At 36.9% G+C, this 16,406-nt stretch overlaps 1 protein-coding gene across 2 annotated transcripts in view; it reads left to right on the top strand.

The window, feature by feature from the left end:
* The window catches only part of INTU (inturned planar cell polarity protein), a 74,173-nt gene that overhangs the window by 15,762 nt on the left and 42,005 nt on the right, over positions 1 to 16,406 (top strand). For both annotated transcript variants that reach the window (XM_032633581.1, XM_032633580.1), the window contains exon 3: positions 8,682 to 8,767. In XM_032633581.1, coding sequence (XP_032489472.1) covers positions 8,682 to 8,767 — 86 coding nt within the window. The remainder of the gene's footprint in view (positions 1 to 8,681; positions 8,768 to 16,406) is intronic.

Genomic DNA, 16,406 nt, shown 5'->3' with positions numbered 1-16,406 from the left:
CTGCTTATGAAATCCTGCCTGGTTGTTGCCCACCACCATAACTGTATGATCCCACATGCTGGGAAACCTCGGCTACACATTCTCCTTATACTCACCTGGGGCTTCTGCTTGGAATGCCTATTTGGACCGAGTTATAGACAGATCTCTAAAATTCTTTTTACCCTTTTCTCTTGAAACCTAAGGGAGTGGTGGTTATGACCAATGAGCCTCCTATTCCATATTTCCTTTCCCCTGATACTCCAGTCTGCTGAACCTTCTAGGAATGGCAGTTACCTCTGGCCGTGATCTTTGCACCATCTGTATGGGAGGAAAGAGAATGAACCAGAGACAGGAAGACTACCAGGGTGGTCCCACTGTTTATCATTAAAGTAATTTAAAGATACACAAGATGGGGACTTCCCTGGTGGTGCAGTGGATAAGGCTACGCGTTCCCAATGCAGGGGGCCCGGGTTCGATCCCTGGTCAGGGAACTAGATCCCACATGCATTCCGCAACTAAGACCCGGCACAAACAGATAAATAAATAAATAAAAAATTTAAAAAAAAAAAAAAAAAAAAAAAAAAAAAAAGATACACAAGATGCTAGTTGTCTACCTTTTAACCTGAGTGAGGTAACATGGATGTGTTCACTTTGTGATAATTCATTGTATTGTACTACAATTTATGCACTTTCCTGCATGTGTATTAAATAGCAATAAAAAGTTAGAAAAATGAGGCTCATGAGTTCAATTTTGTAATAGAAAAGATTATGATTTACTAATAAGTAGAAAGGAAATTTGTCAGAATAAAATGATTATTTCATCTTTGATGCGTAGCAAAATGGTTGGCTCATAATAAGCCCTCAAAAACATTTACTGAATGAATGAATAAACCATGTAAAAAAGAATACATACAAGGAAAACAATTAGAAGTTAATACAGCAAAATGCTAATAGTGTTGGATTAGGGTGGGGGCATTATGGGTAATTGTTATCTCTCCTTTTCTAAGTTTTTAATTTTATGATTATGTTCCATATTTTTTAATTATATAATTTTGGGACTAAAGAATGGATGATTTTTTTTCAGCATTAAGTTTTAAAAAATTCTCTGAGCAGTCACAGGTGTTAAGCTTATAAATAATGAATATTATCTTATGCCCCTTAGAGCAGAGATATAAATCGCTGTTAGGAAAGAGACTTCGTCCTTGAATACTTCATCGAGCAGTTGCTCTTGTTTATCAAGATCAGAAATCCTATTCCAAGTTGGGTATGTGTTCATACCCATTTGCAAGAATGGACGATTTTAATGTCATGGTGGGTTTGCTAATCGTACAAGGTGCTTCTGTGGTGGTAATTTCTCACTTGCTTCTTTCATAGCGACATTTCACACTGCAGTCACCCCACAGGCAGGAAGATCGTGAATGCTTTGTCCAGATCAATGCAGTTTGCTCAGGGTGACTTCCCCTGTTGTCTGGCTGGAGGGTGACCCACTGTTGACTAAAGTCCCGTGACCAGCACAGTGAGACGGGTGACTCTTCTTTCCTTTTATGTCAGCAGAACTCTGTTCTATTCTCATTCTTCTTTGCTGGATTCTTGGGGGTCTTGCTACATTTTTTGGTGCCATTTTTGCTGTTCCTGCTGCCAAGGGCTTGCATGTTTATTTTTTATATTTCTACTTTTGCGTTTCTGTTAAAGTTTGACAGTTGATAGCTCCTGGACTACCTGTAGTCAGCCTCTGACTCAGTCCAGAACAAATAGAAGTTCCCCTTTTATCTACATCCTAGAAACTGCATATCATCTCAGTGATTTATTTTTGTCTTCAAGATTACCCTTTTTTGGTCATCTTAAACTAGATGTTTTTTTGAGGATTGGAAAGGATAGGGTTAGAGAAATTACACATTGATATTCTTTTTTTTTAATTAATTATTTATTTTGGCTGCGCTGGGTCTTAGTTGCGGCATGCGGGATCTAGTTGCGGCATGCGGGATCTTTGTTGTGCCATGTGAACTCTTAGTTGCAGCATGCATGTGACATCTAGTTCCCCAACCAGGGATCGATTTCAGACCCCCACTGCATTGGGAGCATGGAGTTGTACCCACTGGACCACCAGGGAAGTCCCCACATTAATATTCTAGACACACATACCCCTGGAAACTTTTTCTGATGAAGAATAAAGTTTTTATTTCAAGCTCTTTTTGTGTCAACTTCTAATGTTCTCACATGTGATCACTACAGAGATTTGTTTTGTATAATACTTGTGCTAAGTTTCTCTTTTAAATTTTAAAAAATTTTGGAAGTATTTTTGGATTTACTTTTAAAAAAATCATTTTAATTGAGGTATGACCCATAATATGCACAAATCTTAAATGTATACTCAGTAAATTTTGACATATGTTTGTCCCTGTGTAACTACCACCCAGGTCAAGATATAGAATGTTTTTGGTACCCAGAAGGCTCCATGGTACATCCTCCTAGTCAGTACCCCCTCCCAAAGGTAATCTTTTAAAAGTCAGAACTTTTCTATCAAGAGAGTTGATTTTGTCTCTTCTTGAACTTCATGTATATGAAAGTATATGGTGTGTATTCTCTTGTTTCTATTATATTTTCTTTAGCTTATAATCTATGAGAAATATCCATGTTCTCACTATGTAGTATTCCGTTGTATGAATACATACTATTTATTTTTCCATTCCACTGTTGGTGGACATTTTGGTTATTTCCAATTAAAATATCTGAAGTGCTCTTTTGAAAAGACAGATTTGGTTTTTATGAACACATAACGTATGGTTTTATTCTCTAATATTTTGCAGACTATTACTTGGTATACATTTTTATTTTCTCCTCTAATAGGTGTAACATTTTGATATTCTTAATGAAAATAACTCTACTTCTTTGTCTCTCCCCTCACACGTCATTTTTTCCCCATACTTCTCCCCATGGTACTTGAACCACTAGTAAAGGAAAGACACTGAAGCAGTGTGTTCACTGGAAAGACAGAATTTTAGAGTTTTTAGGCCTTTGTTGAGAGCGTCTGGTTGTTACTTCCCCTTACGGATGAGCACCAAAGGAATCGCATGACTTACCTGAGAGCAGACAGCCAGTCAGTGATACAGCTGAGACCCATGGGTTGTGAATTCCATTCACAGAGCTCTTTCACTTGCCAGGTTGCTCACTTGAATGGGTGGGGAAAGTGCCAAAAGATTTCTCTTTGAAACAAAAATGAAAAGATTTAATCCTTTCAAAATGTAATTGGGAAATAAGTGTTAAACTACCACAATGTACTGTTTAACCCAGTTAATTCATTCTGAGACATTTGTCCTAAAGAAGTAATCTAAAACACATCTGCAAACCGCAGCCGGCAGATCAAATCAGGCCCACCACCCATTTTTGTACAGTCAGCAAACCAAGAATGGTTTTAACTTTTTCAATGGTTTTTTTAAAAAAAATCAAGAGTGATATTTTATGACATATGAAAATTATATGAAATTCAGATATCAGTGTTCATAAGTAAAATGTTATTGGAACATAGCCACATTCATTTGTTTATTGCTGCTTTCAAGCTACAATATCAGAGTTGAGGAGTTGCGACAAAGGCCATATGGCCTGCAGAGCCTAAAATATTTACTGATCTGACCCTTTACAGAAAAAGTTTGCTGACCCTAGATGTAAAAACAGGAAAAGCTATGTGCACGAAAACATTTATTTGAGCATTCTTTAATAATGATAAAAAGCATGAAAATGTCAAACCAAGAGTCTGATTATTTAAATTATAATTTAATAAATTTGTATGTTATTTGACTATTAAAATTGTAATTCTAAAAACTGTATACCAGCATAAAAATTCTTATTACTTGAGAAGTTTAAAAGGAAAAAAATCCTTGATGCCTCATTTGTGTGAACAAATGTAAAGACTAAAAATAATTTGCAGAAACAATCATGGCTATAATGCCATCAATAATTTATAGCTATCAATAATTTTTACAACATTTCTGCAATATTATTTTCTATTTTAATGAGAAATAAAAACCTGGCACTAGTTTCTTACCCATCATCTTCAGAGAATGTGATGTTTTACTTAATATTCTGAATGGTAGTTACAGTAGATGAGCTATCCTTATTCAAGGAATTCTAAAATGGTAGGTTGGGAGGGACCTTAATTTTCTCTGGTTTAGTGCTTACATGTTATAGTTGAGGGATTGATATTGAAGTTAAAAAAATACAATAATTTTTATTCTCTCAAAACTTAAGAATTTGTCAGTAAATGCATTAACCTGAATGTATAAAATGGCAGTATGTAACTATGTTTCAAAAACCATATGCTTTCCCCTCTGAAGTCAAATTCAGCTTAATTTAAATGATCTATTTATTTATTTATGTAAATTTATTTATTTATTTTTGGCTGTGTGGGTTCTTCGTTGATGTGCACGGGCTTTCTCTAGTTGCCGCGTGCAGACTTTCTCTAGTTGCCGCGAGTGGGGCCTACTCTTCATTGCGGCGCGCGGGCTTCTCATTGCAGTGGCTTCTCTTGTTGCGGAGCACAGTCTCTAGGCGCACGGGCTTCAGTAGTTGTGGCATGCAGGCTTCAGTAGTTGTGCCTCGTGGGCTCTAGAGCGCAGCCTCAGTAGTTGTGGCACACGGACTTAGTTGCTCCATGGCATGTGGGATCTTCCCGGACCAGGGCTCAAACCTGTGTCCACTGCATTGGCAGACAGATTCTTAACCACTGCGCCACCAGGGAAGTCCCTAAATGATCAATTTAAATGCACAATCTGATCCCACCCCACTGTCTCATACCTATTTCCCAGTCCTCTTGTATGTAAATACCAGATTCTAACAAGACTGATTTATTCTTTTTCCAATGACTGCCAAGTGTACCTTGTATATCCTTTTATTCTTTAGCATTCATGGTCCCTGACTCTCACTTGGTGCTTAGCCAAAGTTGCTTTGTTCTGTTAAGCGGGTATATTAATTTTCTATTGCTGCTGTGACAAAGTACCACAGACTTAGTGATTTAAAGCAGCACAAATTTATCATCTTGCAGTTCTGGAGGTCAGAAGTCTAAAATGCGTCTTCCCGCACTGAAATCAATGTATCCACAAGGCTGCATTCCTTCTGGAGGCTGCAGGGGAGAACCCCTTTCCTTGGCCAGCTGCTGGAGGCCACCTGCATTCCTTGCCTTGTGGTCCCTTCATCTTCAAAGCCAACAGCGTAGTATCTCCGTGTCTCTCTTTCTCTGACTCTGTGGTTTTCCTGCCTCCTTCCTATAAAGGCCCTGTAATTACATTGGGCTCTTTTGGATAATCTCCCAATCTCAAGATCCTTAACTTAATTACATCTGAAAAGTCTCTTTAGCTATGTAAAGTAACATTCACAGATTTCAGAGATTAGGATGTGGACATTTTTGGAGGACAGTTATTCTGCCTACCACAGTGTGTGTGAGTTTTAATTTTTTTCTCTTTGCAGTAGTAATAATTATATGCTATGGTAGACCATTTAGAAAATGTAATTAAACAAAACAAAGAAAAAGCCCAATCACCCAAAGGGATTTACTTAAGCATTTTGATAAACTGATCTCCCCCTTTATGTTTTATTTGATTCTTGAATGAAATCTCTTGATAAACTTGATAAATTTTCCCTCTTACTTCTACCCAGCAATAATTCTCAGACTATTTCTTATTTAACAATTCAAATCAATTCATGCAGTTCATTTCCTTTCAGCCTTTGAAATGGGACCCTGCATACTAATGACTCCCATGCACTTGTTGAGAAAGAACTTTCCTGGAGTGCAGGCTGCCCACTGCAGTGATGTGATGTCCAGGAAGCCTGCCATCTCTGAGTCACCTCACAGAGGGGCTCAGAAAAATGTGAGGAAAGCAAGTATCTGGAAAATGAGAAGTGGATGTACCATTTCTTTTATAGAAAGAGACAATTTTCTACTAAACATTTAGAAATATTGTGTATATACTACACTTGTTCTAAAATTTATTTTCATATCTTTTGTGATGATACATGTCTCCTATTTTTAGAGGTTTGTTGGACATGATGCTTTTAGATAATACTTCCTACAACACTCAACTACAGAACTGTATTCATTAGGGTTTGGAGGGGAAAGAAAACAGAGTCATTTGGGACATTATCCAATGGAGTTTTAGTTTAAAGGAGAAGGGTTTAAATCTTTTCACCATTTGGGTGTCCTGAGGATAGAATAATCTATAGACAGTAGAACTCATGGTTGGTACGGTCCAGAAGGGATTTTGTTTTATCAATACATCAGTACTTCTATATTGTGTTCACCTCCCTCCCTCCCAATCTCTCTCTCTCTCTTTCCCTCCCTCCCTTTTTTAAAAAAATGTTTATTTATTTATTTATCTATTTATTTGGTTGCACCAGGTCTTAGTTGCAGCAGGTGGGCTCCTTAGTTGTAGCATATGAGCTCTTAGTTGCAGCATGCATGTGGGATCTAGTTTCCTGACCAGGGATTGAACCCCGGCCCCCTGCATTGGGAGCGCGGAGTCTTAACCACTGTGCCACCAGGGAAGTCCCCTTCCTTCCTTTTTAAAATCAAGATAGCTATAAATAATTTGATATAGTACACTTGTTTAATCTCTTATTTAAAAATAATTAGGGGAGTATGTTGCTTTTTCATTTTTTCAAGTTGAATTGAAGTTGGAAGCTTATTTTAGTTTGCAAGTTCTTACTCTTTTCTTCCAGTTTGATTGAGATATAATTGACATACAGCACTAAGTTTAAGGCATACAGCATAATGATTTGACTTACACACATCATGAAATGGTGACCACAGTAAGTTTAGTGAACCTCCATCATCTCATATAGATTAGAGAAATAGAAAAAAAAATTTTTTCCTTGTGATGAGAACTCAAGATTTACTCTCTTAACACCTTTGTTATATAACAGACAACAGTGTTAATTATATTGATCATGTTGTACATTACATTCCTAGTACTTACTTATCTTATAACTGGAAGTTTGTACCTTTTGACCACCTTCATCCAATTCCCCTCTTCTCTCCTCCCCCGCCTCTGGTAACCACAAATCCAATTTCTTTTCTGTGAGTTTGCTTGTTTATTTTGGAAGTATAATTGACCTACCACCCTATGTTAGTTCCTGTTACACAACATAGTGATTTGATATTTCTATACATTTCAAAATTCTTTTAAGAAAAGTTACCAGGTTGCTCAAAGTGCTGCAACAGCGGACCATCATATAAGGCTTGGTGCCCAAACCTGAGGAACTCTCAACTGAATAGCATCTCTTGAGCATTTGAACCTAGTGTAGGTCATTGCAGGCTTTCAGAGGGCTGACCTAAGAAACTCATGCTCACTCTGCACTTAACCCCTTTCCCATATGATACACATCAGGGAGAGCAAGGAATGAAGGGACGGGGGTTGGTGAGGAATAGCAGTAGCTAAAGTAATGGCAGTTTCACCTGTTCCCCAACCCTCATTCCCACAGGGCGTCATGAAAAGGGCCAGGTGACCCCTACACACATAGTGGGTTGCATTAAAGGACAGGAACTTGGAGCTTAGGGAACATAAATCTTTTATAAAGGACAATTATTAACAATAAGATATTGTTAATATATCTTATACAGTACTTTTTTTTTGCTGTTATTATACTGTACGTTTGCTCTGGAGGGAGACACTATCTCATCCAAAGCTGTTCGCTATACAGACAATCTTGAAAAGATAATCCAGAACACAGACTTTCAGTGCCTTGGCTTTTAAGATATACGAAAATATGAGAGACCAATGGAGAATTGTCTACCAACACTATTTTGTCTATATATATCAATATATATTTATTATCTGTTTTCCCCAAAGAGTATTAAGCTCCATGTGAGTAGAGTTTTTTGTCTGTTTTGTTCAATTCTCTATCTGCAGTGCCTAGAACAGTGCCTGGCATACAGCAGATGCTCAATAAGTATTTGTTGGATAAACTAATGAATGGATGAGTATGAATTATTTAATCAATTTCCTAATGATGGGAATGAGGAGAAAAAAATAACCTTGGTATGTGTATTTCTATTAATATACTGACTGGTGTTTAGGTATTACTTTTATGTTGTGAAAGTAAATTTCCATTTTAACACTGATCTTTATTAAAGCCACCTGATTTGATAATATACACATTTAAAGAAAAGCCATGGAAAAGGAGATTTTTTACCGAAACATGCTATAGGTTTTATTGCGGTTGGGGGCTTTTGAAACAAAGACGTGTGTAGGCACATATCAGTAATAACAGTGAATGCACAGCATATTGAGTTATGATATACCACATGGATTTAATTAAAATGTCAGCTGCATTTTTTTTTACTGTGAGTCTAAGTGGTTAGATTCAATTTTGTTAAGTGCAATATTTGGCTACGAATTTTCCATTTGTCCCTTGGGTTTATGTAATTCTCCCAATTGTATCAAAAATGAGAATATTCATCTCTCTAAATATTCATAGGCTGTATTAAGTTATGGTGCAATGTTGGGCTGTGTTATAGTTTAAGAAAGAGTGGGGTGGGAGATTAGTTCTGCCACTAATGAGCTTTATAACCTTGAAAAAGTCCCTGAATGTCTGTACCACATTTTCCATTGTACTTTGAAGATCAGAATAGATGCTTTATAATGTTCCAATTCTAGATCTTTTTCCATTTTGGATACTCACACAACTGTCTTTTATTGTGATTCTGTTTTCAGGTGATGTCCTTGTTGCCGTGAACGATGTAGATGTGACCTCTGAGAACATAGAGAGAGTTCTATCTTGCATTCCTGGACCTATGCAGGTGTGGACATTCTTTTTCTGTGTTTTAGGATGAATTACATGAAATAAGTGTTTGTGCTATCTTTTTATGAAATTCTGAAAATAGTCATGTATAATGGGCGAGTTATACTTAACATGCTAGGATATTTCTAAAATTTTAGCTCTTAGAGATTGTTCCAAAAAGAGAGAAATATCTACAAGAACAATAATAACATACATAATGACCAACTTGCCATTATAAGTACCATACCTGCTGATGAAAATCCAATTCCTAGGAAAGCCATTTAAAATAGTCATGGAATTTTCTATGTTCTGACTTAGTAAAATCATAATTGCTATAAAGTTTTTTATTGTGGTTTTGTTTATTTTAAAAGCTATACTATTTTCTTGATTTTTTTTCTTTTTTGTTATCTAGTTTAGCCTTACTCCTGAGCTTTTAGCTTAATGAATTATTTTTCATTCCTTGTAGGTAAAAATAAATCTCTTTCATAATAAGTTATTTTGATTCTCTAAGCATTGACATTTTGTATTACAGATGACATTTTTATGTCATTAGATGTATTTTTTCTTTTTTCGTTTTGTTTTTTTAAATTTAGTTTTATTTATTTTTTTATACAGCAGGTTCTTATTAGTCATCAGTTTTATACACATCAGTGTATACATGTCAATCCCAATCTCCCAATTCATCACACCACCACCACCACCACCCCCTGCCACTTTCCCCCCTCAGTTTCCATACGTTTGTTCTCTACATCTGTGTCTCAACTTCTGCCCTGCAAACCGATTCATCTGTACCATTTTTCTAGGTTTCACATACATGCGTTAGTATACGATATTTGTTTTTCTCTTTCTGACTTACTTCACTCTGTATGACAGTCTCTAGATCCATCCTCGATTAGATGTATTTTTAAAATGCTATACCTCCTGTTTAAGAATGTTCTGCTCTTGTTATCATCAGGAATTGGCTTTCTCTCTTTCGAGGGGTAGGGACGGTGATATGTTTTAGACAGGTTAGAGACTCCATCAGGCAGTGAGAGGATGAAGCAAGTTTCAGATTGATCAGGATGAAGAACAGAATGCCTGATAAATCAGAATCATATCTGCATCTGATTTGAGATTCTGAAATAATAGGACCCATTATGAAATTTCTTGTTTTCTAAGAAAAAAGACTCCTGTTATGTTTACTTCCTTCTCTTAACACACACACACACACACACACACACACACACACACACACAAACACACACACACACAGATGCTCTGTAAATTTAGCTATCTTCAGAAATGCAAAATGAAAGTGCTAGAATAACTATGGTAGCCAGTGACTAGCAATGTCTAGGAGTGGATAGAGAGATGGGGATGGAGGTGGGGTGCTGTGTGAAATAATAGCAATCAGGCGGACATAGTGCTTCAGTAGGGTGTGCTGGTATCCCCTTTAGTTGCTAGATGAGGGGAGGAACAGGGGTGGGCCAAGGTACTAGGGCACCTTAAGGGGTCCAGACGGCAGCTGCTTGCCAGTCAGTAATGAAGAATCACAGTATTTTAATGACTGAAACAGTGTCACCCAAGTAAACTGGCTGCGTTATCAGCCCCAAATGAGGGCTCCTCCTTTCTTGCCTATGTCAGTGGCAGGTGTCCTGTCAGTACTGCCAAAGTTCAACCACATCTGTTCTGTCTTCAAAAAAAGAATTATGTTTCCAGTGGAGTCACATTATACTTATATTTAATTAACATTTGTAAATTCAGCTATGCACCCTTGGCAGAAAAAGAAGAAAAAGAAATAATGATTTAAATATTTTTGGACCAATTTCATCCACCATTTCCATGTCCTCATTAAGCATGAAATAGCAGTGTATCTGCTGTCTGCCTGGTTTGCCTTACAACTGCATTAAATGTGGTTCTGTGCTTAAACATATACCCCCCCCCCACACACACAAATATATGTATTTGTATATATATTTATATTTATTTTATATATATTTTTTAACAACATGGCTCTTAAGTGCCAATTCTTACATCTCGTGCAGAAATGAGGAAACAGCAATTTGTTTTAAAGACGGAAGAAAAACTGTTGTGAGTTGGAATTAGCCTATTGAGAGAGTATGTTGTACCCCAGCACGGCCTTGCCTTCCTACTGCAATTTCAAGGGGATTTTGACTATATACAACCTGAGAATTGGGAAGGGAACTAGTGTTTGTATGTGCCATCAAGTGTGTCAGTGCTTTGCTAATAGCATTCCCTTTGATAATTTCATTTGTTCCCCATAACAATCTGTAAGAATCTGATAATTTGTATTCCTATTTTATATATGAGAAAAAAAAATCTGAGAGAGAGTTAATGATTTGTCCAAGGGTGCAGAATTAATAACTCAGAGCTAGAACTGAAACTGACTCCAGAGCATGTTACTCCCATTTCACATACAACCTGGGTGGATCTTCGTGTCTGCATCCCCTTGTTCTTGTTGGGCCAGAACTAACTGCAGTGGACTTGTCTCAGAAAAAGCTGTTCTACCTGGTTTGAAGAGGGGAGAGGAATGCTGGTTTATAAAGAATACCTTAGCAGACTTAATATTTAAATTTGGAAATAGCCAACAGTACCATTTTAAACTTAGAGTATAAAAATAGCCTGAAAGCCTTCTTGTCATCCAACAGAAGATGCCCTGGAGGAGAGTATAATGTGGTAGAAAGGTCACTGAGGAGAAGGAGGGCAGATCTCTATTTTAAACCTCGCTCTGAGCAAGTTTCCACACTCTTCTGGGTTTCAGGTTCCTCATTTATAATCAGAGGGGATTTGAGAGAATAAATCTCTGAGCCCCATTCCAACTCTACAGTTCTGTGTTTGAATTTTAAATAAGTTCTGTTATAAATAGTTTCAGAACACCAGGATGAAATCCAGAGGCAAAGCCTATATACTACATGAGGCACAAAGAGCCCAAATCATTTCTTTTGAAGCCAGGTTTTAAGATTCTGCAAAACAATTATCTTAGATTCTTCAAAAATGTTAATGTCATGAAAGAAAAAAAGGCTGGACAACTGTTTTAGACTAAGACAGACTGAACTAACTCAGAGCTAGAACTGAATACAGACTTTGATACAACCAAATGCAGTGACTAATCCTTTATTGATCCTGTAGTGCAGTTAGGAACAGCTGTATTGGGATATTTGGGGAAATTTGAATACAGCCTTTACTAGAGAATAGTATTGTGTTTAATATTAAAATTCTTAAGTATCATAATTGTATTTGGTTTTGTATCCTTAGGAGACATGGACTAAAGTACTTAGCAATGAAGCGTTAAAATAGCTGCAAATAATTCTCAGGTAGTTCAGGCAAAAATTTTTTTTAAATAGAGAGAGAGGGTGAGGATGGAAGGAGAGGGGAGTCACACAAGCGAGAAGAGAGGGAGGAAGCAAATGTGGCAAAATGTTAAAAATTGCTGAAACTGCGTGAGAAATATATGCATAATTGTACACTTCTTGCAACTTTCCGTAGGTTTATCATTTTTTGAATAAAATGTTGTGGGTTTTAAAAAAAATGTTTTAAAAATTCAAAATGACAAGAACAAAGGTGCAAGTACTTTTCTAATTACTGACCTTTGTGACCTTGACCTGTTGTCACAGCTCTGTTCATTCATTTATTCAACAAGCACATAATGATGCAGTTATGCCATCCCCTCCCCTGGCTTGATCAGGAAACTTGGGTGCAAACATTGCAGTTGACCGGGATTGATTGCATTAAGCCCTGGGCCATCACCGTGTTTCCTGGAACTTTGGAGGAAGCCAATTCCTTTTCTGGGAGATCAGCCTGCAGAACATTCATCTTAGACTCTCAGCTTTCAAGTACTTCTTAGGCCTCAGAGAGAGGAGAAAATGCTTCTTAAAGGAGATGACACTTGAGTAGAATATTTTAATTTTTATTATTTCTTTGTTCCACAAAAAGTGGTGCTCATATATATTGTGGAAAGATTAGGAAGTAGGCAAATTTTTTAAAAAGTATTTGTAAGTGTTTTTTTTATTCTCAGAGCCCAGAAGTAACCAGCTATGTCAATGTTTTAAAGAAGAAGACTGATGTGATCAGATTTGCATTTAGGAATATATCCCTCTGGATGGGACTGGAGGTTGGGAAACCAGGTGGTCAGCTTTCCAGTAGTTCAGAAGAGAAGTGGTGAAGGCCTGAGCAAAGGCCTTGGCTGTGGATATGGAGGAAAAGGAGTAGATTAGATTTAAAGTATGTGGGAAGTAAAGAGGACAGTACTTCCTGCAGGAGAGAGCGGAGTCCAAGATGCCTTCCAAGTTTTGTCTTGAGTAATCTTGTGAGATCACCCGAAAGAGGAGGATGGAGGAGAGAGAATTTGCTGAGCCACGTAGACTCAATTCCTTCAGAGTTTTCACTAAGGAATATTCAGAGCATCTGCCAGAAAGGAGAAAAGATCAGACACATGGAGAGCAACGAAGATGTTGTGAGAGAGTGCAGACCATGGGGCAGAAGTGAGAGTGTGGTCTGGCTCTGGAGCTGCTTCAGATTCTGACAGCCTCCCCAGGTCCCATGTGTGAAGAGGATGGCATGGTAGCTAATGGGGAAAAAGGATCAGTTGGTTGGTTTGGCAGAGGCTGAAGAGACATTGCTTGTCATGTGGGGTGGGTTGGAGGTGGGAGTAGAGAGAGGATATAATTAAAGCAACAAGATTTTGGCAGTGGTGAATTATAGAGAGCATATCCCTGGACCTGAGGTAAGACATATCAGCTCCTGAACTGAGGGGCCAGGGTCGGGGGTGGGGGGACCGAGGAAAGAAAGGATGGGGAAATTGCACAAATAAGAAAACCTTTTGAGGGAGACAGGAGATGATGAAACTTGTCACCAGTTAATGTCCATGGAGGAACAACAGAAAACACTTTTTATAAGAAGCCTCATACAAACCCAACAGAAAAACCCTCTTTATAAGAACCTTCATATGAACTCTTATAAAAACCTTTTTTTATAAGAAGCTATAAACTATCTTATATCAGATGCTTCTTAATAAAAGTTTTTTCCTATAAAACGCATAATATCCTTAATATTTACATATATCAACCCCTTTTTAAAAATGGCACTTAACTCTTAATTTGGTTGTCTGTCTTACCCATTTATCATTTTATCAAGACAACCAGATTTCCTGACATTTATGGCTACTTAACATGTAAGCATTTCAGAATGTCTTGTTAAAGTGTAGTTATCTTTGCATTATGGAGCCAACTTTACTTAAATCAGAAGAATGGTGGCTAAGATAGTTCCTTAAAGAATGTTAGTGGATGGTTCTGTAGTTTATTTGTTTGAGTTTTTGTCATGCTGAGGGGAAAAGGTTCTTGCCCCACAGAAAAGAAGTTCTGACGTTTGCCAAGTGTAGCATTAAAGTTAGTTTTCAAGTGTGTCGCTCTTCACCAAGCATAGCAAACCAGTCTTAAATTTTAGGTTGCCATTGCTGCCTAAAGTAAAATTGGTAAATTTTTATTTTAAGTCTACCAACTCATTTCCTTTTGTCATTCTTGGTGAGTCATACCCTATCTTTTGACCTCTCCACCCACAAGAATCTCAGCTGGAGAAGATACCCTCCCTTCTGTCTCTTCGGACACATATTTCTTTCTCTGAGGACCACTGGGGTGCACAGCTCTCACAGACGTTCCAGCCGACGCAGACTGCCTCTGTGACACCTGCTCCCCTAGGATGTCACTCATCTGCTTCCTACAGTCAGATTTCTCACCCTCCACTCCATTCATATACCTAGTTCCTCCCCAAAGCCCAGTGCTGGGGACAATCTTCAAAGCTCCCCTCTATATTGGTACAAAGTCTGCACTCGGGATTTCCCCCAATTCGAAAGATTTCTCACATTCCCAAGGAACACCGTCAAAGACTCCCATATATTTTCTTCTGGACACTCCTAAATCCTCCTTCTCAAATGAAAGAACCCCCTGAGCTCCAAGCCATTTTTACTTCATTGGATCCTTGTTCAAGGATTTAATATATTTATGCTTATGCTTATATTTTTACTTATGTATACATATATTGAGCATTACCCACTAGAACAGATGCCATCCTCAGAACATAGTCTTTCAGGCCATATAATGCTTCCATGTTGCTTGTTTGGGTCAAAACCTCACACCAAATATTCTTTTTCACATATTTCTAAGATTATGTTGGAAACAGTGTCTCTTCATCTCTCCTCACCTTATCCTTATATTAATTTTCCTCAGATAACTCTTGATTGTTCTCATATAGGATCTCTAACTTTTTATGTTTTTGTTTAGCTTACTTAATATTTCCCCCCCAAATATACTAGTGTTCTATTAGCCTTTTTAGATACAGTGTTCTAATAATACCAAGGGCCCATTTTTCAACATCAAGTTTACAGAAAACATTAAAAATTAGTAAAGGTTGATATTTTCCGCTTGGAATATTAAATGTTTTGTAAAGAAACATTATCATTTGGCCTCAGAAAAATTTCATGAGGAACTTCTCTCTTCCTACTCTCTAGTCATGATCTGGTTCATCTTAACTCTGAATATATAGATAGATAGATAGATAGATAGATAGATAGATAGATAGATAGATGAATTTAGACCTCATGTCTCTTTTCTACTCGTTAATAAAATAAAATCTGAAACTTTATTTATTTATTTATTTATTTATCTGGCTGCGCCAGGTCTTAGTTACAGCACGCAGGATCTTTAGTTGCGGCATGCGGTATCTTTAGTTGATATGCGGAATCTTTAGTTGATATGCGGGATCTTCTAGTTTCAGCATGCAGGCTCTTAGTTACTGCATGTGGGATCTAGTTCCCTGACCAGGGATTGAACCTGCGCCCCCTGCATTGGGAGCATGAAGTCTTAACCGCTGGACCACCAGGGAAGTCCCAGAAACTTATTTTAGAAAATATGTTTATTTAACTAAATTCACTTTAGGTAGACAGAGATAACTTAGTGCCTCTGAAGCGCCAGACAGCTACAGATAAGCAAAATTGAATACAACCATAAATAGTCACTCTTTGCCAATCAAAAAAAGCAATCTAGATATTTCTTCATTTGAAAGCTTTTATTCATCAGGATAGATTTATTTTACAGTATAATACTAACAATAGTTAGATGGGCTGATGGGATTATGAATGAATTTTTTAAAATAATACGCTTAACATTTTTGATAAAAATGTATAAGTATGTAAGACTCATTTTTTAAAGGAGTGATAGTAACATATTCATATTTATCATATAGTTAAAGTTGGCCTTGAAAATAGTACCTCTTTTAATAAATTATTAAAAATAGGTATTGTTTATTATTGTCTTGATAATAATTTTTAAATGTTTCCTCTCAAAATGCAACTTACTGCATACAAACAATTTTATCTTCTTTTAAATATTGACATTTCCTTTTTCCCCCAGTTTTTTGAGGTTTGATTGACAAATAAAAATCATATATGTTTAGGCTGTACAGTGTGATGATTTAATATCCTATATTGACCAGACTTCTTTATTCTTGATCAAGCATGAATTTATTTTTTGACTTTTAAAATTTAATCTAATTAAAGGAGTCATTGCACTTTAATGTCTAAATTTAAAATTTTATAGGTTGTTACAGTTAGAATGTCCTGTCTTACTTATCTGTATTCTGATAAGACTTTAAACATTAGGAACATT

The sequence above is a fragment of the Phocoena sinus genome, chromosome 5 (genome assembly GCF_008692025.1).
Source record: "Phocoena sinus isolate mPhoSin1 chromosome 5, mPhoSin1.pri, whole genome shotgun sequence".
NCBI lineage: Eukaryota > Metazoa > Chordata > Mammalia > Artiodactyla > Phocoenidae > Phocoena > Phocoena sinus.
This window is presented reverse-complemented; position numbering and strand designations above follow the sequence as displayed.